The 27,489-nt window shown below is 33.5% G+C and overlaps 1 protein-coding gene across 1 annotated transcript in view; it reads left to right on the forward strand.

Annotated features, from left to right (window-relative positions):
• Window positions 1–27,489, forward strand: part of LOC127721338 (macrophage mannose receptor 1-like) — an 88,226-nt gene that overhangs the window by 14,733 nt on the left and 46,004 nt on the right. Inside the window, exon 3 of the mRNA XM_052228093.1 lies at window positions 3,710–3,867. Coding sequence (XP_052084053.1) covers window positions 3,710–3,867 — 158 coding nt within the window. The remainder of the gene's footprint in view (window positions 1–3,709; window positions 3,868–27,489) is intronic.

The raw sequence follows: 27,489 nt of genomic DNA on the forward strand, positions 1-27,489 counted from the left end.
GACCGTTATGCATGGTATACAGAGTTTACTTTAAGCTGCTCCACTTATTGGCACATGTGCAATGCTTTAAGTGTTCAGTATATAACTAATCTGGTGACAACTTGATTATAATATATTCACAATATCCAAATCTATACTAATATAAAAATAAGATGTTGTATGATTGTCAATGAGACAACTATCCACAAGAGACCAAATGACACAGAAATTAACAACTATAAGTCAGCGTACGGCCTTCAACAATGAGCAAAGCCCATACCGTATAGTCAGCTATAAAAGACCCCGAAATGACAAATGTAACACAATTCAAACGAGAAAACTAAAGGCCTATTTGCCCTAATTTATGTACAAAATAATGAACGAAAAACAAATATATATGTTACACAGCAACAAATATGGTCTAATAAGAGATTCTTTTTTTCAATAAAATGAATATTTTTAAAACAAAAAAATCAAAGCTGTACTTCTTTTCATTAAAATGACATTCACTTGCAGTTTAAAAGTATAATAAAATTATTGTGTATTTCAATAATCAGTAAAAACATATTTTAAAGAAAATTCTCTTTAAACAAGGAATTATTTGAATCTGGAATAATTTTGAATTCTGGAAAATTGATGAGAAATATATGATGAAAACTAACCCAACTAAATAGGGTTAGCCATGCGTGCATGGCTAAGGTGGGTTAGTTAGTTCATACTGAAATGATAGTGAAAGTAAAATTAATCTTAGCCATGCACGCATGGCTAACCCTATTTAGTTGGGTTAGTTTTCATCATACATTTCTAATCAATTTTCCAGAATTCAAAATTATTCCAGATTCAAATAATTCCTTGTTTTTAAGGGAAAACAACTCCATATAAGAAATAAAGACCATAACATTTTTCCGAGATTCATTCCTCTAGATCTTTCATCACCTTTTGTAAAGTTATATTTTATGTTATTTATATGCAAAAGCTTCTAAATCTTTTAAAATATGTTGATGTACAACTACCCATCTGCCGTCCAACCCTCCAATATTTATTTCTGGAATAGCTCTCATTTAATTCAGCCTATCAACCACCAGGAATCGATAAAGAGGACAATAAGCAAGGGTTGGACTCTGGATAAATTTGTTGAGCAGCGGAACAAGTTGAAGACACTTTCTTACAGATGCAGGACATAGAATTAGGAAATCACAGCGTGCGTTCAGCAAATAGAATACAGAGCAACAGGTCGTACAACAGAGCACATGAATTTTAGGATGTTCGCTCCTCTTGTTTTTTGAATTTTCGTCAGATATTCGGAATCCTCTGGTTTTCGTGCAGTGCCATTAAAATGTTTTGCCTCTAACCCTTACTTTTCTTTTAAATTTTATTACATATAGTCTTAAAAGCCAAATTTGAAAATCTTCTACAATCCTTGTTATTTTTTTTTATAGTTTTTGAATGAAAAAAAGTGCCAATATTAAAAATATGAAAAATCTAGAGAGAATCATTTCCCGCCAATTTTTCAATGGCTTATATCTCGAAAACAAGGACACGAACCCTTCCTTTTTTTCTGCTTTTATAGTTACGTTATTAATTAATATTCTATCAATTTATAACTGTCTTTTAAAAAGCTTGTTATTTTGAAACAGAGTAGCGAACATCCTGAAACATGATAGGTTTCAACAAAGTGAAGGAAATATAATTTAATTTTGATGTAACACGTCTTCTGATTGGCTGAAAGTGTTTTGTCAATCAGCTCATAGACATAATTTTGTCATGTGACCGTGACGTCACCAGCGTTTTTTTCAAAATTTACTCCTTAAAAATGGAATTCAGAATTGAATTATAAGGAATGACTGTAATATTTTTTATGTCTATGAAGAAAGGACATCAAAAATGTGTGCACACTGAATAACCCGAGTAGCGAGTTATTTAAAAGTGTGCACCACATTTTTTAGGTTATTTCGAACATAACAGATCTGTCAACTATAGAAACAGAAGAAATTTGAAGAAAACAACAGAAGATACAAATGAAACGGATTCAAATCTAGACAAATCAGATATGAAGAAGATAAGCCAAATTTTGGAGAAACTACCAAGCACATTAATGAAAATAGGCAAAGTGAAGACCATACGTGGAATAACAGATATTGGAAAAAAAAAACAGTGACGGTAAGAATTGATGATGTGGATGTGAAGGTGGAACCAAATTTTGGAGCAGATATGAACGTGATTGATGAAAATGAAGGGTCCGTGCCCTTGTTTTCGAGATATAAGCCATTGAAAAATTGGCGGGAAATGATTCTCTCTAGATTTTTCATACATTTAACTATGGTACTTGCCACCTTTTTTCTTTCAAAAACTATTGAAGATTTTATTACATTTTCAAATTTTCAGAAAATACCATACGGAAATCCAGTGTTAGAAAGACGCAAAATCACTACCATTAAAGGGAGAATCTACAACTTACTGTATTAAGAAATGAGACATGTGGCACCGAGACAACATTTATTGTTGTTCAGGAAGAAATCAATTCTCCACCATTGATTAGCAAATCAATCCTTATTGAGCTAGGATTGTTACAGATGGGTCAATATCCCTAATGCGACTCAAAGTGAGGAACACAAAAGAATTGCGTTAACAAAACATCTCTGCAGTGATATTGGACATGTTTCAATTTTTAACAAGTGACTAAGCCAAACCATTTGCGCTGATTTGGAGAGCAGAGGACCATAGAATAAAGGTGTAAAAACTATTGAGTTATTAAATGCATGCAAAGAACTAAATTTTCGGAGAACTTATTGTGTGAAAAAATGGACTTTTTTCCTCGAGAAGCCGCGTCACGAAAGGATTTTCGGGGTGTGCTAATTTACGGAAAAATGAATCTCCCTTCGTACCCCGAAAATGTAACCACACATGTGAAAATGTCTCAGCTTCGAAACGAGTCATCATACATATCCAAGTTTACGATATAGGCAGAGGAACTGATGAGGAAATGGCTACCATTACCGCCTACCTGAAATGAATTGCGCATATTTACTCAGATCAGAGCTGATGGTTCTTGTGCTAAATCAAATCAGTTAAGGATACCAGACACAGAAAAGATGAAACGATAGTAACAGATCAGGGCAGAGTAAAAATGAAACTCACCAACAAAACAGAAAATAATGAAAATCTACAAAGGAAAGAGAGTGCAACAGCTTAACAGGAGCTGATTACGGGTAACACCACACCAAACTACAATAATATCACCGTAAAAAGCTCTAATTCACCGACCCATTAGGACAAAATTAGAGTTTATACAGAGAAAGACTGACAAGAATGAACATTTGTAGTATGATATAAATGAAAGATACAGACGATATATGAAGAAAATCCCCCCCCCCCCTAAATGTTTAGGTGCGCGTCTGTCTCTTTTTGGTCTATATTCTGGTTCTTCTGATTGATTATTCTGACTTTTGTTATTTCTCTTAACCTCTATAAGTTGATTGTAATGATGTCTTTTTATCCGCCCCCTCCCACGAATGTCTTGTGGGGACTCATTTGTTTTGTCCTCCGCCCCTTCATGGAACGAAATACATGGTTATTGCATATACTTTCTACAAGTCCCACTCTTTACGTTGTCATGTTGGTGGGATCCCCCTTTTTCAAAATCTTGGATCTGCATCTGTTCATCATGTTATAAAAATAGGCAAGTCATCTGGAATTCCATTTCTTCTTTGTAATCTTTCAAACATTTTAGTTTCAGCTCTAGGATGTGAGAAATTATGGGTACAATTTGAAAACCATTGCTATTATTCAAATCAAATGCCATTTTCTCAGCGGAAAAGATTCGAAAAAAATAGAACAAATAGTGCAGGCATGGTTGAAGAGATCCAGTTACAATGGGCACCAGCCCAGGTAAGTAAAATGTAGAACTGTAGCAGAACTAGGTTAAACCACATCTTTTTACCGGCTATCGTGCAATCCTGTACGCGGGTGTGGATGTGGTCCTTCATTTCTGTATTATTTAATTTTTTAGCCTGTTTTTCTGTATTCTCAATATCTTTGGCCCCTTATCCTCTATTCTTAACATTTTAGCACCTCATTATTATCAATTCTTATTTTTCCCCTATTTTTCTCTATAATTTTATATTATTTTGACCCTTTATTCTGCACTTTTTGCCCATTATTCTATATTCTATAAACCCCATTCAGACCCTCGTATATAACAGGTAACACTATATAAATAACACATAGCCGAGAGAATGATAGAGCAGATTGTTACCACGAAGAAACATTGTCAAGCGAGGCGAATTTATTATACTGAATGTTCTGTCATTATTGTCTTTTAAATTTTAAATTGAAATTAATTCGCTATGACGACATGTACATAACAAGGTTACAGATATTAGAAAAACAACAAAAGTGAAGCAAGATGTATTTTTATTTTGGCAGTCTATGAAAAAGTTCTGAGGCCAAAACGTAGAACATGAGCATTATTTTTAAAATTATTGATGTAAATTCAATTCATTGTCTTTTAAATATCAATTTTTGATTCGACTGCACGAGAGGGCGATATTAAAAAAATTGTCTCCCGCTGAACCATTGGATAGAATGAATTATCTCCCTCGTATTAGCCAATCAAAATCTGGCATTTTAAGGTGAAGTATAATGAAAATCATTACCAGGCAGCTGTACGTACATTTATTGTTGGAAACGCAGACAAAAATCTACTTGTCACGATCGCAGTTTTCACGCTTAACCACAGGACCACCAGCAAAAATTTGCTTTTTAAATGCCCTTATATATAATGTAGCATGTATTCAAATCAATTAAAGAATCATCCAATGTATAAAAGATTCAAGATTTAATACAATTATTCAAAATTTAAATTAATATGAGCCAGTGCCTGAAAAAAAGAGATTTTCAAATGAAGGTGGCTTTACATAAAAATGTAATTTTTTTCTACCAATTTAAAATTTTTAAGGTTTTTGGTTTAAATAATTATTTCAAATATATTCAATGTACCTTGAACATTGGAAAAAAAGTTACAAATATCATACCACATGAGTATAAAATGGTCTTGGTCATGTATGATATAAAATTATTTTTTGGTCAATATAGGCCATAACACCTATTTACACATAAAAATGAATACAGAACTGAGAAGCTATAGGAAATAGATTTTTTTTACTGTTTGCTCATTTCTATAATGTCTATGCTAAGATGTCATGATACAAGAAGTACAATTTATGCTGGTGCAGTGTTTTTTTTTTCAATTTTTAGTATAAAACTTATGTAATTTTAGTCCCAATAGGCATATAATACATGTACATTGTATTTGATCAAATTACTATCCTACCAAAGAAAATAAAGGTAGTATATTAAATGACACAGGTACACTTATCAACATAATTTACTGTCTGAAAACTTTATAAATCTCAAAAACACTATTTTTAGCATAAAAAAACATGTGTGCACTTAAAATTCTTGTACGAGAGAGGGGGGAGTGACAGGTATTTGCATAACATGATTTGCAGAACAGAATAAAAAAAAAAAAACTTGCGCACTGCGAAAAGTCATAAGGTTATAAGGTTATATCAATGGAATAAGCCTGTAAAGTTGGCCTGCTGCTAATAAAACCATGCTTTTCAACACTTTTTACTTTCTGGATCAGTTATGTATGGGAACTTAAATATCACCATAAATGAATTCTTTTGTCACCAGTATACTGCATGTTGTTATTTATATCTAAAGTAGATACCAAGATTGGATTTATTATGCCTGCCACAAATGTGGATGGATATAGATATAGCCTTGTCCGTCCATAAGTATGTACATCCCTATCCAGTTAAATTTTGCATTTAGCCCCATTTTTCAGAAACTTATGGTAATATATCAATGATATTTATTCACCACATATATATTGTATGCTAGTAGTATAACACATTACTTGAGTCACTATGACCTACATTTCATGCTTTAGTGTCTTTGGTTAAGTCTTGCGTTTAGGTTCATTCCACAGAAATCTATAGTGATATATCACCACTACAGTATTCTTTTATAGTACAACACAGCTCATCAACAATTTGATTACTGTGACCTACATTTAATGACAGGACATCCTGTGTCTTATAGAAACATTTTCTAGTTAATACAAATCTAACACACTATTCAACCTGAATTTGTTATGTACATAAAACGGATAAATTGACAGATATGAAAAAAGATTAAATGGCTGGTGTATCATGTTCAACTATCTCATGTATTAATTTTTATACATAAACAAGTACTCCTATTAAATGAAAGAAGAATGTGTCTGTCAAACTTAGATATAAATGGCTCCTCTAATAATTCATTATACAACAAACATAGGAGCTGTCCTGTGTGTTATATTTGTCAGCTACATGTAAATGTCTAAAATTTCAAATATATATAAAAAGATGGGATTTTATTGCCAATGAGACGCGGCATGATTGCCACTGAGAAAACTTTCCACCAGAGACTAAAAGACATAAAAGTTAACAACTATAGGTCACCCTGTGGCCTTCAATAATGAGCCAACTCTATACCGCATAGCAAGCTATAAAACGAAATGACAAATGTAAAGCAATTCAAAAAAGAAAACTAACAGCTTGATAAAAAAATAAAAGTATGACAACAACAAATGACAACCACTGAATTACATGCTCCTGACTTGAGACAACCACATACTACATAGTTATCTAAACCTATAACTTTTTCACAAAAACCAAGAAAGTGTAACATATTTCATGAAGTTTGCAGAGAATCATAATTCCAAATGCCATTAGGCACCTATTTTTGTTGTTGATGGAATTGATGTTTGAGGTTTCCCATATCAGACTTGGAAGAATAGAGGGGAAATTAATTTTGTGTATCTATCTAATCGTCTAGTAGACGAGTACCAGAGACGCATTTAGGGGTGCCCAGGGTGCCCGGGCCCCCCTTTTTTAAAAAAAATTTGGTTGATTATATAGGGGATCAATGAAGCATGACTGGATCGGGCCCCCTCTTAGGCAGTCAGTGGGCCCCCCACTGAGTACATCTTGTTAATTTGTATGTCCTATTGACATTAGATCTAATAAGAAGCAGTTTTCTCAGTAGGTTATAATCTATATAAGTTTGGTACTTTTCCTTCTAAATATTTGGTATAAATTATCTAGATTGTTCCCTACAATCCAAGTTTGACTATTTTAACAACGGTGACTTTGACAATTGAATTATATAATCATTCAGTTCCTCTTTCCACTTCTTGTTTTACATAACGTATTAAAGTATATCTGTAAACTTTGATTTATTAATCAAATGATCTTATAGAAAACACTTCAAAATTTATGAATTAACATTAATTTATGAGTGCCATGACCTTGACCTTTGACCTTACGATTTGACAATGTGACATAAAATTCAATGTGGTTCTGCATATCACTACGGGGTATGGTAAACCAAAATGAGGTTTTCATTTCATATAATTTTGCCTAAAAACGGAAGGAAAAGTTGAATTTTATCAAAAATAGCTATTTTGTTTTTTTGCTTTTTCTGAACTTCACTTATAATTCTCTAATAATAAAAAGTTTAATGGAAATCTGTAATTTAGTTCTCTTAATTATTAGGATGAAGGTAATGCAGGTGATATTTTCTTTATTAGTCTTTTCCTGCCAAAAATGGATAATTGGATTAAGAATGTGAAATATCTTTCTTAAACTAACTATGACCTATATATTCTTTTTAGCTGAACATGCAAAACTATACTTGTGTTTGTTGTAAAACAAATTTAAACAAAATCTTATATAAATTGTATCCGTTATTAAAATCTAAGTATGTCAACAGACAACACACAATTTTCCCTATCATTCTTTGGAAAACAGCAACAAAACCCTCCTTATTTTGGTGGCCTATAAAACGCTTAAATGAACGGTGACCCCATAATTTTATTTCATCATTTCGATCCACTCACTTAAAGGGATAAAATATCAAGTTTTCAGGAATTTCTTATATAAAGTGTTTGCCTCCTTAATCTTTGCAAAATAACTTCACCTTATATTTTTGTACAATTGTACCGTTAGAAATTGGAAAAATACAGTTGAAAGTTCACTTGAGCCGGAAGGAATAATTAATGACTTCCTCCGTGGAGCAATGTGGGTTCATCAGCCGTTTATTTCATATTTTTTTTTGGACGTTTTAACAAGTGTCTTTTCCGGTGAAAATCACAAATATTTTTTCCGTCACCTCATTTGCATATCAATGCGGATGTTTAGGGGCATTTAATCCAATATTTTTTTGAAAGTTGTCGTTTTCTGATTCGGATGCGCTAATCCTTTGGTTGCTTCATTATTTCTTCAATTGTGCCATCAAAAAGCCACGGTAAACATTTTATTCAGTTCATAAATGAAACCGCATGCAAATCCCCATTTAGTGTGTGTTTTTTTTTTTTTTCAATTCTATCTTATAAGTCAATTGACCTATGAAGACGGCCTTCCGTTGACCAATAAAAATCGGGATCCCGTTTCTTACGTCTTAATATCATGTGAGATATCTTGTGCTTGAAGTAAAAGAAATTTGCACGTTTTCGAAGCTATAAACACAAAATATACTGCAAAACTGAGAAAACTGTTCTTGGTGAATCGGACAAGGTATAGAATGCTTCTAATAAATTATATTTCTCCAAATAGTTAAGACCGTGCAAGTCTTTAAACTTGCATTCCCAAGTATGCAGATCATAAATCTAGTAACAACAGGCTGGATAAAAATAAAATATACAAGCTAGAAAATACATATTTTTGTCAAGTCCTGTAAGTGGTTATATATTGGTATTAAATGGAAAAGGAGTTGATATTTTAACACTTGCACTCCTGAATTTTATCATTCGCTGGATTCCCTGGCCGAAATCTTATTTGCACGAGCCGTTTGCCTAACCGGAATTAATTTAACATGTGCTACAGCATAAACGACCTCGTAGTTTGATTCATTGAACTCCCAGGAACCGTAGCGAATCAGCGGTGACTTTGATAAAATGTAGATAAATAACACAGGTTGAGCGTTCATAAACTTTTCAAAGAGTAATAAGCAGATTACTTTCAAAACGTGTATCAATAACGTAGGTTGCTTGAGTCGGAAGATATGTTTTTGGCATTGCATCACCGTATATTGCGTTGACTTACATTTGATAATATTTCTTAAGCAAAAACGAGTGTTAAAAAGTGCTATTTCTAAGAGCCACTGAATCATTTAGCCTCAAAATCCGTTTCAGTTTTCGTTTTCCTTGTAAAAATACTTGTAAATCTAGCCTGTCGTTCACGTTGCTTTTTCTGGCCATTTGTTTACGTTTTGGAAAGAAGAAAGATAACTCGAGCTCGATTATCGATAACGGACAACAACTCTTCCAGAAGAACTATATAATGTTCCCCACGTTGATAAGGGAATTGGAAATAAATTAAACTGCAGCAATAATTGATGACTACTTAACATCACTCCAGTAGTGCCTTAATTCTTCCACAAGTGAATAAAATGAAGCTTTCAAATAAAAATCTCAAATTAGACAAAAGGAAATGAAACAAAGAAATGCATTTTTTTAAGTACTAAATCCATTAAATTTCCAATGAATGTGATCCGTGTTATTGGGGTAGTATAATATACATAAAACAAAAAACATTTAAGCATAAATAAACGTACACAAGAAGGCAAACATTCAGCCTTTTCTCAAGAAAAAAGCCTACTGAAAAAAAAAAAAAAAAATGAAAAGAATAAAATAAAATCTAAATTATATAGAGTCAAAGTAAGTTTATAGTATATTAGACAATATAATATTGATAACTACATATTATTAAACTGATGTTTTTTTATAGAAGCACACACAAATAAGAAAGGCTGACAATTCATTTTGTTTTATTTTAATGAAAGTTAAATTAGTTAATCACAGTAAAAGTAAGTAAGATTTTTCTACTCGTGATATGCAAACAACTACACAATTATTTCTACTTGAGATATGCACACAGTCAGCTGCAAGTCACTGAAAGTTATTGTCAAAAAAAGGAACGGATAGACATTTGAAATATATGTTTTCCTGCAGAATGCATGCTTTAGTTTTAAAACACATTTATAGAAAACTATACCAGTAAGTAGGTGAGCTGATAGTGTCTCATAACATTTGGAAGTTGTGAGATTTGATTAATTTTCTTCAGATTATCATGTTGGATTGAATGGGATGGTTTATATCAAAAATCATTTTTCAAATTGAGTGAGAATAATTGAAAGTGAGATTTTTTTGATAAATTTTCTGTTTATATTGTTTGGTTGAATGGGAGGGTCTGCCATTAAAAAAAAAATATCAAAATTACTTGAGTGAGGTTATACTATTTCCAGTCTGTTGTTTAATCGATTGTTTGCCTGACATCCAGCAGCAAGTATTACTTATACTTACATTTAAGCCTAGATATTAATGTAAAATGAAGATTTCCTGCTTTGTACTAGTGTTATGAAGGAAAAGGGAGGAGGGAGTACTACTTTGTCGAATTGTCTCCCCTTTCCCTCCAAAACGTTAATATTAAACTAAATAACGGGGACGGTCATCTATCTATTTGAAACTATTAAGGTCTTCGTGCATTTTGGGAATATAGCTTCTTTCGTGGAATCTGGGGAATACTAGCATTTTTCGGGGATTCTAGCTGTCACCTGGGGAATTCTAGCTTCTTTCGGTGATCTGGGGAATACTAGCTCACTCATTTCTGGTCTATGTAATACATTCTGTTGATGTGCCCATCTTCTCGGACGCTTGTTTTTTCGAGGCCTGGCGCTGGCGAATAAAATACAATATTGTTTTATGATTTATTCTAAACAGCAATCTAAATTGAAGTTGTGATATGTGATCAAATTTATTTGAATAGAGAACTTTAATTAAACTTATTCATTTTAATGAAAATCTCTGTTATAAATTTAACTTAAGTTTTTATTATCTAGCTTTATCTATATCAGAATATAAATTCATACTTAACTTCAATTGAAAATAGTTTAAACTTCTAAAACTTACATACCTGGTGAACAAAATACAATGTTGTTTTATGTTTTATTCCAAACAGCAATATAAATTGAAGTGTTATATGCAATGTTGGGAGCTTCCCTTTTTAAACCAAACATCACGTGCTGATTGAAACTCTTTTATTCACCTATGAAATTTCAGCGCCAATTTTGAATTTTCTTATATTAATTTTTATTGGTCAACTATTCATTTTTTATGTGATAGATTTATATGATAGCATATATTTCATTTAGTTATGTAAAAGCAATTAACACTTTCTCTCATGAATTATTATTTTTCGCGGAATTTTAAGCCGAAATAAATTATCACGAGACGATTGCCTGACCGGAATTAATTTGACAGGTTCCGCGCAAAAATGACTATCGTATGTTTGATCGCTCATTTCTCTGGAACGGATGGAAATTTAGTCTAAAAAATTGACATTCGTAGTCTTTATAATAGACGAGTGACATTAACCATAAAATTTTATTTTAAATGCACCCACCTAACATACGGCTAAATCATATACCATTCGAAAGCACATCATCTGCACTACCTTTTTTGCCCGGTCGTCAACAAATCGTATGGTGCAGTTTGTTTCTGTGAAATCACAAAGAAAGGTCAAGGACGGACAACTTCTAATTCTACAAGAAATCAGCATTTTTTGTATATTCTGTCTTCTGAATAATGATATTTTGTATGGACATATGGAAATCTGTTAGAACAGATGTTAATAGTAACTTATCAAAAGCACTTTGAAATATTAATGTCGGATTTTTAATAAATAGCGCTGTTTTCAAGAAAATCCATTGAAAATGACAAAAATGCATCAAAATCAAATTTTATGTCTGTGATTCAACTGTTATTCACCATAAAACCAAGTAACATATTTTATTTAGTGCTAAGGATGTTTTTGATATCATTAAATTACTGCAATTACGCTTCTTGTTAATTAAACAGCCAATTATAACAACCATGTAGTTGCCCAAAATACCGCCATCTGCAAGAAAATAGCTTTTTTAGCTGTTCTTTGTTAAAACAATTTGTATGTAGTCGATATTATGTTGAAAAACACAAATTTTAAAAGTGCAAAAATGTTAAAGGATAGAATACACAGAAAATTCGTGCATTTAGGGAAAAGTTTGGGAGCGAAACTTTGATAATTCAATATTTCAATATTTGTATGTTTTCTTGGTTGCTTATACTGCATCTTGCAATGAATGAGGAAGTGAAAACTATTATAACCTAGCCACTTAAAATTTCTTCATGCCTGGCCAATATATTTAATCCTATCCAACTACGTAATTTCTTGTAAATAAATTGAGACCCTCGCAATTATATTTACTTACATAAATTTTTGAATTGGGAAATCTAGCAATTCGCAATAACAATACATGTACATACATTTCCATTAATCAAATTTACTCCCTGAATAGTTTACATATAAATACATTTTAATATAAAGATGATTGATTGATTGTTGGTGTTTGACGCAATTTTCGGTTTAGAACTTTTGGCTTCTAAATTATTTTGCGGCGATCAGTTTTAAATGGTTTAGGCCCATGGAATGTCCAAGGAACCACCGACCTTCGGAAAAAAAACTGGCAATCCCCATCAACAATACATTTGTTATAGCTATTAGTATCAAGGACGAATTTAGTCACAACACAAATATACCAATCAGCATTAATCACCTTTTGTAAAAGTAGGCAACCTCTAACCAAACACAGCAGTGTTAATGTTGATGTTTACTTCAGCTAAATGTTACAAGTAAAGTTTCTTAATAGAAACAAACATACAAATGCATCTGTGTGATATGTGATAAGAGACTTTCTGTTTTGAAATTTCACTCGGAGTTCGGTAATTTATGTTGTTTTCCTAACTTATTTTGTGCATCAATATCTGAGTTTTAAGTTCTGTTGTCTTTTTTCGCTCAGCTTTGAAATTAATGGTTTTCTTTTCCTTGATTGAAAGAAGGAATAAAATAATATAGAGGCAGTCTCAAACCATGGTCGAAGAAAAACAGATGACAGCATGACCATGGCGAAAAAGTAAGACTGACAAACACATCTTCTTAAAACACTATACAGAATTGTGTGAACAATACATAAACCAGTATGGTGATTACAGTTGGTTATGAAGGTTATTCAATCTTAATTAATCTGAATTATTAATTTTCAGTCATATTTAATAAAACAACTAACAAAGTATATTATAATGGGTTAACATTAAAAGGAATTCGCCGGATTTGACATTGAAAAGCAGGGTTCGACACTAACGCTAGTCCGCTAGCCCGAGGCTAGTAAAAATTGGGGAGGGCTAGTAAAGTTTCTATCACAGTAGTCCGACGGGCTAGTCAAAATTTGTTTAAAACTAGGAATTTCACAAAATTTTAATTGTCAACAAATCCCAGATTTTTTGCTGACCTTTGCTGTCTTTATTGTACAGTTTATTCACGTATATATTGATTGTCAGACATTTTTTAACATGAAAGGTACTTTTTGGGGAGGGGAAAGAAACGGAAACAATGATTGTACTTAATACATTGAAAACCACGTGTGTTACAAACGCCGTGATGATTCTAATCAGAAACCTGGATCTCAAAAGTGCTTTCATAATATCAAAATAATAACATGAATACGAAATTTACATGTATACATTACTACCGATACCATCACTGTTTGGGAAAAATGACATGTACAACTTATTGGGAGGAATTTTAATCCATTTTTTTTAGTAATTGGGAATTTTCTCTAGGGGAAAAAGCTGTATTTCGAATGTAATTTGAGGCAAACAATATCACTGAATTATTGTCATAAAAGCAAAATTATAGGTCTCTGCAAGGATTTGTATACTATACAATTCCTTGGTCTCTGGTAAAAATATACAGATTTTTAGGAATAAAATCTTGTCTTGCAAAAAAAAATAAACTGAAACAACAAGGGAAAAGAAGGAGTCCATGAAGAATATGACAAAAAACAGCAAGGGCAAACCTTTCCTCTTTTGTGGGTGTATTTTTAAATCCCTAACTTATCCATCTTCATTAAAGACACTAGTAATAATGATAAGTAATGGAATGTCAAAGATACGCTGAAACCTGAGTTACTATCTTTTATTGCAGACCTCCAGAGAGGGTAAAAAACTGAAAATATACAAAGATGAAATCTAATAAGCACAATGTTCACAATCGACAATGTTCACAAAATAATGGTACAATTAATATCAACAATGTTCTCCATACATTGAAAAATATGTCTATCTTATGAAACAACCAAAAAATGATCAAAAAGTGCCATAGAATTACATCTTAGATAACAAAATTATAACACGAAAAGCGTTCCATACACATACTGTTTTAAGAAAAAATGTACGCCGAAATATATGGCTGTAATGGCGTTCCATACAAAAAATATTTTGACAAACTGACGGAGTAATATCAAAAATCGAGAATTAAGAAGCTTAAATTGACTAGGACTGGTTTATAATAAATACAGGAATAAAAATAACCATCATATAAACATCGGAATGCTTAATTTAACATGTAAAATCCAAAATAAGTGTGACATGAGATATGACTCCTGAGAATCGTTTGAAATCACAATTAAATTCAAAAGGACTGACCTTAGACTTTAAATACGTATATCGGACATACAAATGAAGGTTATAAACTACAGTATAACAAAAAACTCACCCCGTGGAGGGTTGAATACCAAAGAAAAGTTTGTTTATCTTTGCCGTGTGGCAGACATCAAAAATAAAATTCGAAATAATGACGGACAGATCCGTAATTTCCGGAGTGTGACATAACACTCCCCCTCTGATTTCAAAACTGAAATCACCAATATATAAACAAATTTGAAAATAACATGAACAAATTATCAATGCAAAATGTTATAAAATGTTCTGACTATCCGAAGATTCAACGAGTTAAAATTATAATCATTAATCTGTTTAACTTTGTTTTAGTTCCACATGCTCTACCAACATTACTAGTTCGTTGATTGGTCTAACATAACTAACTGCTTTCCCATCACGCACAACACGAATTTGAACCTTTTTGACTTTCTGATCAAAACTAGGGAATGTCTTTTCAACAATTGCGACTGGCCAATAGTTGCGAGCACATTCACGGTCTCTTAAGAGTACTAACTCGCCTTCCTTCATATTGTTACGATTTAGTAATCGTATGATTAAATTAATGGATCTCGTGTTGTCCGTAATTTATAGTAGTAATTTTACGAATCAGCTGTTTTGTTTACGCTTTTACATCGCTGTTTTTTTACGATGGGATTTCACCTCGTACAGAATATTTACGGTTGGTTGGCAGGTACGTTTATGATAGATGATGTGGGAATGTGTTTACCTTTTTAACTTACTTATTTTCTTAATATAATAACTTGTGTTTTAGGCGTAATCATCTAAATTCCAACAGTGCCATAATCTATTTACTCGAGCAGCCATATTAGTTGTGTATTGGCGGTTTATTACACGAGATTGCTTGTTTACATAACAAACGTTTTGATTGGTTGATCTACTGACCCAAAAATTATAAATAGAAGGTTGATGAAACGAACTTCAGAATTATTCTCATCGTCTGCAAGAGCAGTCACAAAATTAGCTTAGTCGTTTCCATTTTAGTCAACCTGATTTATTATAAATATGTCTGAGCCACAGTCAACCTTAAGTCTGGTACGCAGGTTTTAAATGTTTTAAGAAAACTAAACCTTCTGCACATGGCTGTTGTTTGTTTTGCATAAGTCAACCTTCAACCTATGGGAAAGTCCCGTCAACCGTTGTTCCACTTAGTCAACCTTCTATCGTTATGATAATAGGAGAGAGGTTTTCTGGAAATCTACTTTCATTTTAGCGGAAAGAAATAATATATATATGAATAATTTATTAAATCAACCCTTATAAGTATTTTATACTATCGGCAAAAGAAGGTTGAAAAGTTCAACCTTCTTCCAAATCAACCTACGGAAACAATCAACCTTAGTGGAATTTCAAGTCAACCTTCCTGACCAATAAATTATAAATGATTACGGCATGTTGTATATCAATATAAATGTATAGCTTGTGATGAATTGTAAATATTTGATTATATAGATGCTACATAAAGTACATCTGAAAGTTATACCTGACTTAGTTATTATTTCAACTTTATACCAACTCAAAGGATCCATGCAAATTATGTTCGATCGAGCCTCCTTATTCAATTTAACCTACCACTCGGTGTAAAGGGGCGAAATCGTTACACTGGTGTCAGAAGTAGGATTCTATTTAACTTTGAATTTGGTGGTTGAAATGATTATTAAAAATTATACTGAAAAAGCTTTAGTATATTTGATTGATGTTAAACTGTTTCACTAAATTTTTATAAAAATCTAAATTGAATTAGAAATATCAAAATTTTAGTACATTATGGATGATTCTGGAGAAGTAATTATAGCTATTAATCATTCTTTCCAAGAGGAAAATGATGGGGAAATAACCATTCCTTTAGATGAACAGAAGGTTGATAGTGTTGACTGTGCAGAGCAGACAATAAGCCATGACAAAGAACAATATTTATTTGTTAATGAATTAAAAAACCTTAAAAGTTTATTCCATGACCAATTAGGGGAGATAACCCATGATTTCTCTAATTGTCAAAAAGAAGTTATCTGTGCTGTAAATCAGATAAAAAGAGATTTTGAAGATGAAATTTCTTCTATTAAAGGTCGTATAAGCCAAATTGAAGATGATGTACATGAAAACAAGAAAAATATTTCTACCATTTATAAAATGATGGAACAAAATAAAGATTTAGTAAATCACAGTAATCACATGAGTGACATGGTAAACACTGAAAACATATCTGAAGTGATATCAGGTGTTGGGCAAGCAGTTCCTGGTGCAAATATTAAGACAAATCAAAATACAGAAAAACAACATCAAAACACAGATAATATTTATTTATTTAATAAAGACAAAATGTGTAATGTAAATCAAAACTATGCTGTACTGGATAGACCTCTAGTTCCAAGATTGACCAATTCCCATATCCATTCACCCAAGTCTAGTAATGTAACCATGAAGCCACAGTTGTATGAGGGAGATGAAGATTTAAATGAATATTTAGCTCAATTTGAAATTTTAGCTGAAATAAATGGTTGGAATTATGCAACCAAATCATTATATTTGGCTGGTAGTTTAAAAGGGAGAGCAAGAGCTCTGTTAAATGAACTAGATAAAGAGTCTAGAAAAGATTATGATAGTTTGGTTAAAGTTTTGGACAATAGATATGGTTCAGCTGAAAAATCCGAATTATTTAGAGCAAAACTCCAGACCCGTATGAAAGGGAAAGAAGAAAGTTTACCAGAGTTAGCTCAGTCAATTAAGAAATTGACTAGGCAAGCTTATCCAAGTGCCCCATCCACAATAACTAGTGTATTAGCACTAGAACATTTCATTGATGCTTTACCAGATGCTGATCTGAGACTAAGACTTAGGGAGTCTAACCCTAAATCTATACATGAAGCAGAAACACTAGCTGTAAGATTAGAGACCTTAAAGTTAGCGGAGAGACAAAAAGGGCGCATGGTTAGACAGGCAGATACAGTTCATAATGAGAATAATACAATTAATACAGAGTTGAACAATGACAAGGGGGAGGATTTTAAATCATTAAGGCACGAGTTGTCTGATTTTAAGAAGGAACTGGTATCTTTAACTAGAGATATTAAGGGTATGTCCCAAAACCAGAATAGGAATAGCCAAGGGGGAGGTAATCAACAGAGGAATTATCAAAATAGCCAGAGAGGATATAATAACCAGAATAAGAATTTTGTTCAGGGAAACAGATATTTTAATCAAAGAAATAATAATTTTGGTCAAAGTAGGCAGAATCAACCTAATTACTATCAACAGGGAAACCATTTGAGGTCAGACTCAGGGATCGGAGCCAGGCCAAGTCAGAATGGCCCAAATCGATAAAGATCAATGAATCTTTGGCAAATAATGAGGAACTATTTGTAAGAGCTAATTTAGCTTTTCTTGTTGATACAGGAGCAAATGTTACTATTTTGAGTAAAAAATTTATTAATGAAATCAATCCCTCATTACTTCCAAAAATGAATCCTGTAAATATTAATTTAATTACTGCTACTGGTGATAGTGCACCATTTATAGGACATGTTGATGTTGAAATTTGTCTTGGAGATCATATTTATCACCACAATGTTTAAGTGGCTGATATTTCCAATGAAGGAATCATTGGGATGGATTTTCTTGTGACTCATGACTGTGATGTCTTGTTAAGTCAAAATAAGTTGAAAATTAAAGGGGAGATAATTCAATGTTTTCATTATGCAAGTAGTGCTAAATCTTGTTATAGAGTTGCTATACAAGAGACAGTAAATGTGCCTCCTAATTCAGAAATGATTGTTTCTGGGGAGCCAAATGAACCTATTTTTAGAGGTTTAGCTGGTTTAATAGAACCTAAAGAGAAATTTATGGAGAAAAATGGTTTATTGGTGGCAAGATCAATTGTACATCCAGAGATGTATAATATTCCTTTGAGAATAATAAATATAAATAATGAGCCCTGTACTTTATATAAGGGTACAATTATTGCTACCTGCAATAAAGTAAATGAAGAAGATATTCAAACATCTGAGTTTGTTAATAATGTGGCTGGTGGCCAAGCTACAATAAATAAGGGGAGACAATCACCTGATTATTTACATGAAGTATTTGAGTCTAGTCAAGTTAATCTTGATAAAGATCAAAGTGAAAAATTTAAAGACCTTTTAATGGAGTATAGTAATATATTCTCAAAGTCCTCTGAGGACATTGGTTTAACTGATTTAGTTGAACATACCATAAATACTGGAAATCACCCTCCAGTACGTCAGCGACCCAGACGAATACCCCTAGCTAGAATGAAAGATGCTGAAGCTGAAATTCAGAAAATGGTTCAGCAAGATATTATAGAACCCTCTACAAGTCCCTGGAACTCCAATATTGTTCTCGTGAAGAAGTCAGATGACAGTTGGAGGTTCTGTATTGATTTTCGGTCCGTAAATTTACTGGTTTTACGTCCATCCTACCCGTTACCTCGTATAGATGACACAATAGATTCATTGTCAGGCTCCAAGTTCTTCTCAACCGTCGATTTAAAGTCAGGATATTATCAGATTCCTGTAGCCAAAGAAGATAGACCGAAAACAGCCTTTTCATTTCCAGGAGAAGGTCTCTGGCAGTTCAAAAGAATGCCAATGGGTCTATGTAATAGTGCCCCTGTTTTTGAAAGATTAATGGAAGCAGTTTTATCAGGGTTGACCTGGAAAATTTGTCTAGTTTATCTAGATGATATTATTATTTTCCTAAAAATCATTTGAGGAGCATATGAAAAACTTAAAAGAAGTTTTTCAAAGATTAAAAGCAGCTAATTTAAAGCTGAATCCCAAGAAATGTAACTTTTTAAAGACAGAAGTTAAATTTTTAGGTCACATTGTTAGCGAAAGTGGAGTAGCTACTGACCCAAATAAAATTCAGTCAGTTAAGGACTGGCCAGTGCCCAAGAGTATGAAAGATGTAAGAAGTTTTCTAGGATTAACATCCTATTATAGAAAATTTATTCTAAAATATGCTGATAAAGCTAAACCTTTATATAAGGTTACTGAGAAAAACCAGAAATTTGTCTGGACAGATGATTGTTAACAATCCTTTGAGGAATTAAAGAATACCTTAATTAGTGCACCTATTTTAGCCTACCCCACAAGGGAGGATTTATTTATATTAGACACTGACGCAAGTAATGTTGGTATGGGAGCAGTGCTATCCCAACTCCAAGATGGAGTAGAAAAAGTAATTTGTTACTTTAGTAAAACTTTCAGTAGATCAGAGAGAAAATATTGTGTTACCAGAAGAGAGCTACTAGCTGTAGTAGCCTCTATTAAACATTTTCACCATTATTTATATGGTAAATACTTCAAGGTTAGAAGTGACCATGGTGCATTAAGTTGGTTGTTTAATTTTAAGAATCCAGAAGGTCAGTTAGCTCGTTGGTTCGAGGTCCTAGCATCCTATGATTTTAAGATTGAGCACAGAGCTGGAAGGTCCCATAATAATGCAGACGCCCTAAGTCGACGTCCTTGCTATAATAAAGAATGTCCTCACTGTGCTAGAGCAGAAATAAATTATGAATTGATTCCAACTCATAAAGACAGTTTTACAGTTGAAAATTGTAACGATAGTGTCACTGTTAGTGAATCTTGCAGAAATGTTCAAGATGTCAGTGCAGAGTTGTCAGTTACAAAACCTAGTATTAGCTGTATAAATGAAGATAGGAGACCAAACATGACAAGTGACGAAACGTGCCACAAAGTAAAAAGTCATGTCATTCATAATAAATTTAATAGTAAGGGTCCAGAGAAAAACCCTGATGTACTCCCTGTTCATTCTAAAATAGTAAGAGTTTGTACCAGATCTAAGGATTATTGTTGTAGTCAAAATGAGAAGGACAACCCAGTTAAAGAAATAAATTTTGAAAATGTTTCAGAATCTCAGTTATCTGATGATGTAATCAGTATAATTATTCAGTGGAAAATAGATGAAGTTAAACCCACATGGGCAGATGTATCCCATATGAGTCCTGAAGTTAAATTTTATTGGTCAAGATTAAATCCTTTAATTCTTGTCAATGGAATTTTATATAGAAAATGGGAAAGCTATAATGAAAAACATTATGATCTACATATTGTTCTTCCAGCTAATTTTAAAAGGTTCGTGTTGAACCAAGTTCATAACACAGTGACCGGTGGTCATCTTGGTGTAAGAAAAACTCTGTCAAAAATTAAACAGAGATATTTTTGGTATAAAATGAGACAGGATGTTAAATTTTGGTGTACTAAATGTGATATTTGTGCTTCTAAGAAAGCACCTTGTAAAAAACCTAAGGCCCAAATGAAACAGTATCTTGTGGGTGCTCCTTTTGAAAGAATGGCCATTGACATTCTAGGACCTTTACCATGTAGTGTGAATAATAATCGCTATCTAATGGTAGTTCAGGATTATTTTTCCAAATGGACGGAAGCCATACCAATTCCAGACACTGAAGCAGTTACAGTTGCTAAGAAATTTGTAGAAAGAATAGTAACCATTTTTTGGGTTCCTCTTTCTATTCACTCAGACCAAGGGTCTAATTTTGAGTCTCATGTGTTTAAAGAGATGTGTAATATTTTGGGTATTCATAAAACCCGTACAACACCATTCCGGCCAAAATCGGATGGTATGGTTGAAAAGTCGAATTCAACTATTGAAACTATGTTATCTGCCTTTGTAAGCAAACACCAAAGAGATTGGGACGAATATATTTATTTATTAATGTTGGCCTATCGGTCATCAGAACATGAGAGTTTGGGTACATCTCCATGTTCCTAGTTATTTTGAAGAGAAGTTAATTTACCAGTAGATTTAATTCTGGGTAGACCAGAGACTGAAAAGTCACCTTTATATTTAAAAACTGTTTATGCATATGAATTATCTCAAAAGTTAGAGGTAATTCATCAATTTGCACGAAATAAATTAAAACTGTCAAGCGACAGGATGAAAAGAAATTATGACATTTCAACAAAAATGCAGAAATTTGATGCAGGAGATCCAGTGTGGTTGCACAATCCTCGTCGTGTAAAGGGGTTGTGTCCAAAATTACAAAATAATTGGGAAGGTCCATATATTGTGGTAAATAAACCTAATGATGTGATATATCGTATACAGAAAGGTCCAAAGACCAAACCTAAAGTAGTGCACCAAGACAGGTTGAAGCCCTATCTTGGGGAAAATGTTCCAAGTTGGTTTAAATAGATATGATGGAAATGAGGGAAGTGAAACCCTAAAATTCCATATATCTATCCAGTATAGTACAGTTTTTGGTTATTTTATAGAAATATATAAAATCAAATAGCGAGATTTTAAAGGAAATGTTCCTTTTTATAATTGCAGGTCACAGTATATACCTGTGGAATTTGCCATGATTTCACTTTCAACCAGTCAATAATATGCAAAAGGCATATGACAGAACAACATAGTGGGTTTGGTTGGAGGTGTGAGGAATGTAGGTTGGTGGTAAGCCGTAGAGCTGCCCACAAGAAGTGTGAGGGAATGTTGAAGTTAATCAACAGGACCACAATGACTTGTACCAAAGAGGAGGAGGATCAGTTCCTTCTGTTCCAAAGACAGAGAGAGGAAAAGATGATAACGTGAGAAAGTGGACAAGGAAGAAAAAAAGGAGCTGCAGAAAGATAGCAAAAAGAGGTCTCACAGGAAGGAACAGGACCAGGGGACAAAGAAGCAGAGGACAGTACTTGGGAACTTGTATGTGGAGAATAATATAGTATTTGGGGATGGAGGGGAGAAAAAGAAGAAGGAAGTTAAGAAGGTGCAGGAGAAGAAGAGAACACCAGAGGAAGAAAGGGAGAGAAAGGAGAAGAGGGATGAAAAAAAGAGAAGGAAGGAAGAAAAAGAAGTGGAGAAGGAGAGTAAGAAAGTAAAAGAGGATGAGACGGAGAAGAAGAAAGAAGAAAAGGAGATGAAGAAGGAGGAGAGGGCAAGTAAGAAAGAGGATGAGAAGCTAAAGGAGAACAGGAAGGAGTCGGTGCAAAAGCAGAAAGAGGTACTTTCTAATTTATGGAAGGAGATGGAGAATTCCTCAGTGGGAAGTCTTGAGGAAGTTTCACTATGTGATCCGGAGGAGGATGCTTTTTTGGATGATATTGTAGGTTTCACTTCGGTAGTGGAACCTATTTCTCCTCTGCCAAGTGATCCCTGCAAGACCAGCCCCGATCCTGATATGCCATATACAGACATCCCTGTTATAACCGTCCCCGATATTGATACAGCCATCCCTAGTATTGATGTCTCTGTTGTGGAACTACCATCATTGGAACCACCCCTCACCTCCACTAGTTTATGTATCCCGTTAGCTACACAGCCTTGTCCAACCTATTCCCCTACTCAGGAACTCCTCTCCCCATCTGAATTGAGAAAGGCTGCTGCCATTTACACCCCTACCCAAGTGAAGAAATTAAAGTTGGAGCAAATACAAAAGAGCCAGCAATCCCGTTTTTTTATAAATGTTGGTGGAACCAGATTTGAAACCTCAGCCACAGTTTTTCAGTCCTGTCCAGAGTCCATATTATCTGCAATGATCAAGGAAGACTCTCTTGTAAAGCCTTATATTTTTGATGGGCGCCATACCTATTTTTTGGATCGTGATGCCAAACATTTCCCCCTCATCTTAAATTATTTAAGGAACCAGGCCCGGACCCATTCTGAAATGCTTCCCAGAGATATACGCAGTTTACGGGAGTTGCAGGTGGAATGCAACTTCTATGAATTGAGACACCTGGAACTCGCCGTCCAAAAGAAGATCTTGGACCTGCAGCAACTCAGCTTGATTTAGGAATGAAAATTGGGCAGTGGATTTTATTAGGACAATTTATTTTAAAGGATCATGTGACGAACATTGGGGGGCGGATATTATATATATATGTGTGTGTTACTTAAATAATTCTATTATGCATAATGATGATAGGTATTCTTAATGCAGTACAGTATTACCTTAGAAAAGCCCTATGATGTCTTTATGACTGATGAAGTATATTTTATCCTTTTCTTTTCTCAGGTTTTACTGTCCAGTATTGGCTTATTTATTCACATATAGTAGAAGTATTGTTTATTAATTTGTTATATATTTATGGATTTTATATCCATTGATAGTGCTATTGCAGATTTGTTGTTGAATTTGCATAACCCATTTACTGGTATGTGAATAGATGAGTTTTAAGTTAGAGTGTACAGGATGAATTTGTATTGTAACAGTAAGACAGTTTTGTCTTATTAAATTTTGTTTTCCCATTTTCAGCCAACCAACCAATTAATTGATTAATTTAATACATGTATAGATGGAAATCTGTGCATTTGAGGACAATCGCCTAGTGGTCGGAGGGCTGTGTTACGATTTAGTAATCGTATGATTAAATTAATGGATCTCGTGTTGTCCGTAATTTATAGTAGTAATTTTACGAATCAGCTGTTTTGTTTACGCTTTTACATCGCTGTTTTTTTACGATGGAATTTCACCTCGTACAGAATATTTACGGTTGGTTGGCAGGTACGTTTATGATAGATGATTTGGGAATGTGTTTACCTTTTTAACTTACTTATTTTCTTAATATAATAACTTGTGTTTTAGCCGTAATCATCTAAATTCCAACAGTGCCATAATCTATTTACTCGAGCAGCCATATTAGTTGTGTATTGGCGGTTTATTACACGAGATTGCTTGTTTACATAACAAACGTTTTGATTGGTTGATCTACTGACCCAAAAATTATAAATAGAAGGTTGATGAAACGAACTGCAGAATTATTCTCATCGTCTGCAAGAGCAGTCACAAAATTAGCTTAGTCGTTTCCATTTTAGTCAACCTGGTTTATTATAAATATGTCTGGCCCACAGTCAACCTTAAGTCTGGTACGCAGGTTTTAAATGTTTTAAGAAAACTAAACCTTCTGCACATGGCTGTTGTTTGTTTTGCAAAGGTCAACCTTCAACCTATGGGAAAGTCCCGTCAACCGTTGTTCCACTTAGTCAACCTTCTATCGTTATGATAATAGGAGAGAGGTTTTCTGGAAATCTACTTTCATTTTAGCGGAAAGAAATAATATATATATGAATAATTTATTAAATCAACCCTTATAAGTATTTTATACTATCGGCAAAAGAAGGTTGAAAAGTTCAACCTTCTTCCAAATCAACCTACGGAAACAATCAACCTTATTGGAATTTCAAGTCAACCTTCCTGACCTATAAATTATAAATGATTACGGCATGTTGTATATAAATATAAATGTATAGCTTGTGATGAATTGTAAATATTTGATTATATAGATGCTACATAAAGTACATCTGAAAGTTATACCTGACTTAGTTATTATTTCAACTTTATACCATCTCAAAGGATCCATGCAAATTATGTTCGATCGAGCCTCCTTATTCAATTTAACCTACCACTCGGTTTAAAGGGGCGAAATCGTTACAATATTACTGTATTCACTGGTCCATTTTTGTCGAGTTTGTAGACGGTTTAAATATTTGTTACGCCAGCGGTTCCAAAACTCTTCTGCTAGAACCTGAGTGTGCTTTCATAGAGATTTCAACATGTCTTTATTTCCGAATGTTGGAAACGATACATTGTCCTGATTTATTTTATGTGTGAGAAGCATTGCTGGACAAAGTACACATGGTGATTCTGGGTCAGTTGACTCCGGGACCAAAGGTCTCGCATTTACAATTGCTGTTACCTCCGATAACAGGGTAGTAGGTACTTCATGAGTAAGAGTTTTTGAACCTTCTCGTAGTAACATAGAATCTAAAATCTTTCGTGAAACACCAATCATCCTTTCCCACACTCCTCCCATGTGGGAGGCGTGTGGAGGATTAAAATGCAACAAGACGTCGTTGTTTGAGAGAAAACTTCTCACAGAGTCTTTTTCAACAAATTCAGTGATCATATTTAGCTCTTTTGAACTGCCAACAAAGTTTGTTCCCCTAGCAGAACAGAACTGCTTAACTTCACCCCTTAAGGCAATGAAACGACGCAACGCATTTATAAATGAAGCACTGCTGAGCTCCTCTATGACCTCTATATGAATTGCTCTGCTGACGAGGCATGTGAACATAAGTGCCTATCTTTTCTGATTAGCTGGTATGCCACGAGTGCGTCTATAAGCTATTGGCCATGGGCCAAAGGTGTCAACACCGACGAATGTAAATGGCGGTGATGGTTTTAATCTGTCCTCAGGCAAATCTGCCATTTGCTGCCAACCGAAACAACCACGAAGCTTACGACATATCACACATTTATGAAGCACTGAAGAAACTAAACGACGACTGCCTAAAATCCAAAAACCAGCTGTACGGATAGCACCATCTGTGAGGCTTCTGCCTTGATGAGCCACTTTTAAAGCGCATGGTACGGACAGTTTTCTTTTGAACATTGAACGAGGATAATCTTCGTAAATTGTCTTTCCACATCGGGAAACTAATTTTTACCAAATATACTTCTTTTGTTCCTTAAAGTTCTTCCATAACCTTTGTTTAAATATGGTTGATCATTATCTGCCGATATTAGCAATATTATCTAGCTAAAAAAAACTGAATAATCCCCATTTGCAGATGGTGTTTTTTAGGGCAACTACAAAAGCTTCATTAGAAGGCTGCATCTGGACCTACATCATATTAATTGCAGTTTAAATTGATGAAAAAATTCCCTCGGTCCATAAACAATAAATCTATTCTATTTTTGACATACAGATATTCAAATTTCAGAAAATATTTAGATTTTATTGCAATTTTATCATTTTTGGAAGTTTTTTCAAGAAATGCAATGTTTTGTTAATATAGCGCAATCAAGCACTTGATTTGAAATCATGGTAATTTGTTTTATAAGGTTTAGATCAATTTTAGGGAATAAAATGCCATACAAGTACCTGAAAATGACATTTTGTATAATTATAGCAAAGATTTGGAATGCTCAATCTAGACCGTTGACCTTGATTTAACGAAAATTGCACCGTACGAATTATTGACGACCGAGCAAAAACGAAAGTACAGGTAATAAGCTTTCGAATGATATATAATATAGCCGTATGTTAGGTGGGTGCATTAAAGTCGTTAACTAAGCGTCTTTTTAAAAATTGTCACTCGCCTATAACGAATTATTGAATCTTGAAACACCGTCGCTCTGTAGTTTTTGTTATATTTGTACACCGAAATGGTTTTATCTATCTCTCAACGTAAGTTTTGTCAGTGAAAATTGTCCATTCAATTTCGTTTGCGTTTGGGCAATAATTTCCATATTTAACCCATGGATGTTTACTAGAGTGAGCCTACGTACCGTCTGAAAAGATTCGTCACAAAGTAAATTTTGTTCGAGTTGTTTTTTCAAAAATATGATTGAAAATCGTCCGACGGTCACGAAGGTGAATGACCGCCATTTTGTACACAACAACACTGATTGAAGGGAGACAACACCATCTGTTATTTTGAATTCCCATTTGCAACGCTGGAGCATACTATCATTCAGCTTGTGTCATAAAAAATAATTTTCTAACATTTTAGACTCCTTCAAAAGTGTTTAATATCAACATTAAACAAACTTTAAGACTTACAAAATTTTCAGTCTGGTTTTCAATTACATCTGAGACCTTGTCTGCCTGAGTAAACAGCTACTGTCCTTCACAAAAAATCATTTATAAAAAAAATGTCAATGTATTTAATGTTTTTTCCATCCATTTTCTAAAAAGTTTAACAACAAAACTGTCAACTATAGTCATAAATTCGGAACAAAATTCAAAAAACAGAACATCAAATATACTGGTCTCAATTATAGCAGTTCCTCTCTGTGTGGTATTTTGAGAAACACTCAGGCAGACACAGGTGTTTATTACATTCCAAAC

Source organism: Mytilus californianus, unplaced genomic scaffold (assembly GCF_021869535.1).
Source record: "Mytilus californianus isolate M0D057914Y unplaced genomic scaffold, xbMytCali1.0.p SCAF_12, whole genome shotgun sequence".
Classification (NCBI taxonomy): domain Eukaryota; kingdom Metazoa; phylum Mollusca; class Bivalvia; order Mytilida; family Mytilidae; genus Mytilus; species Mytilus californianus.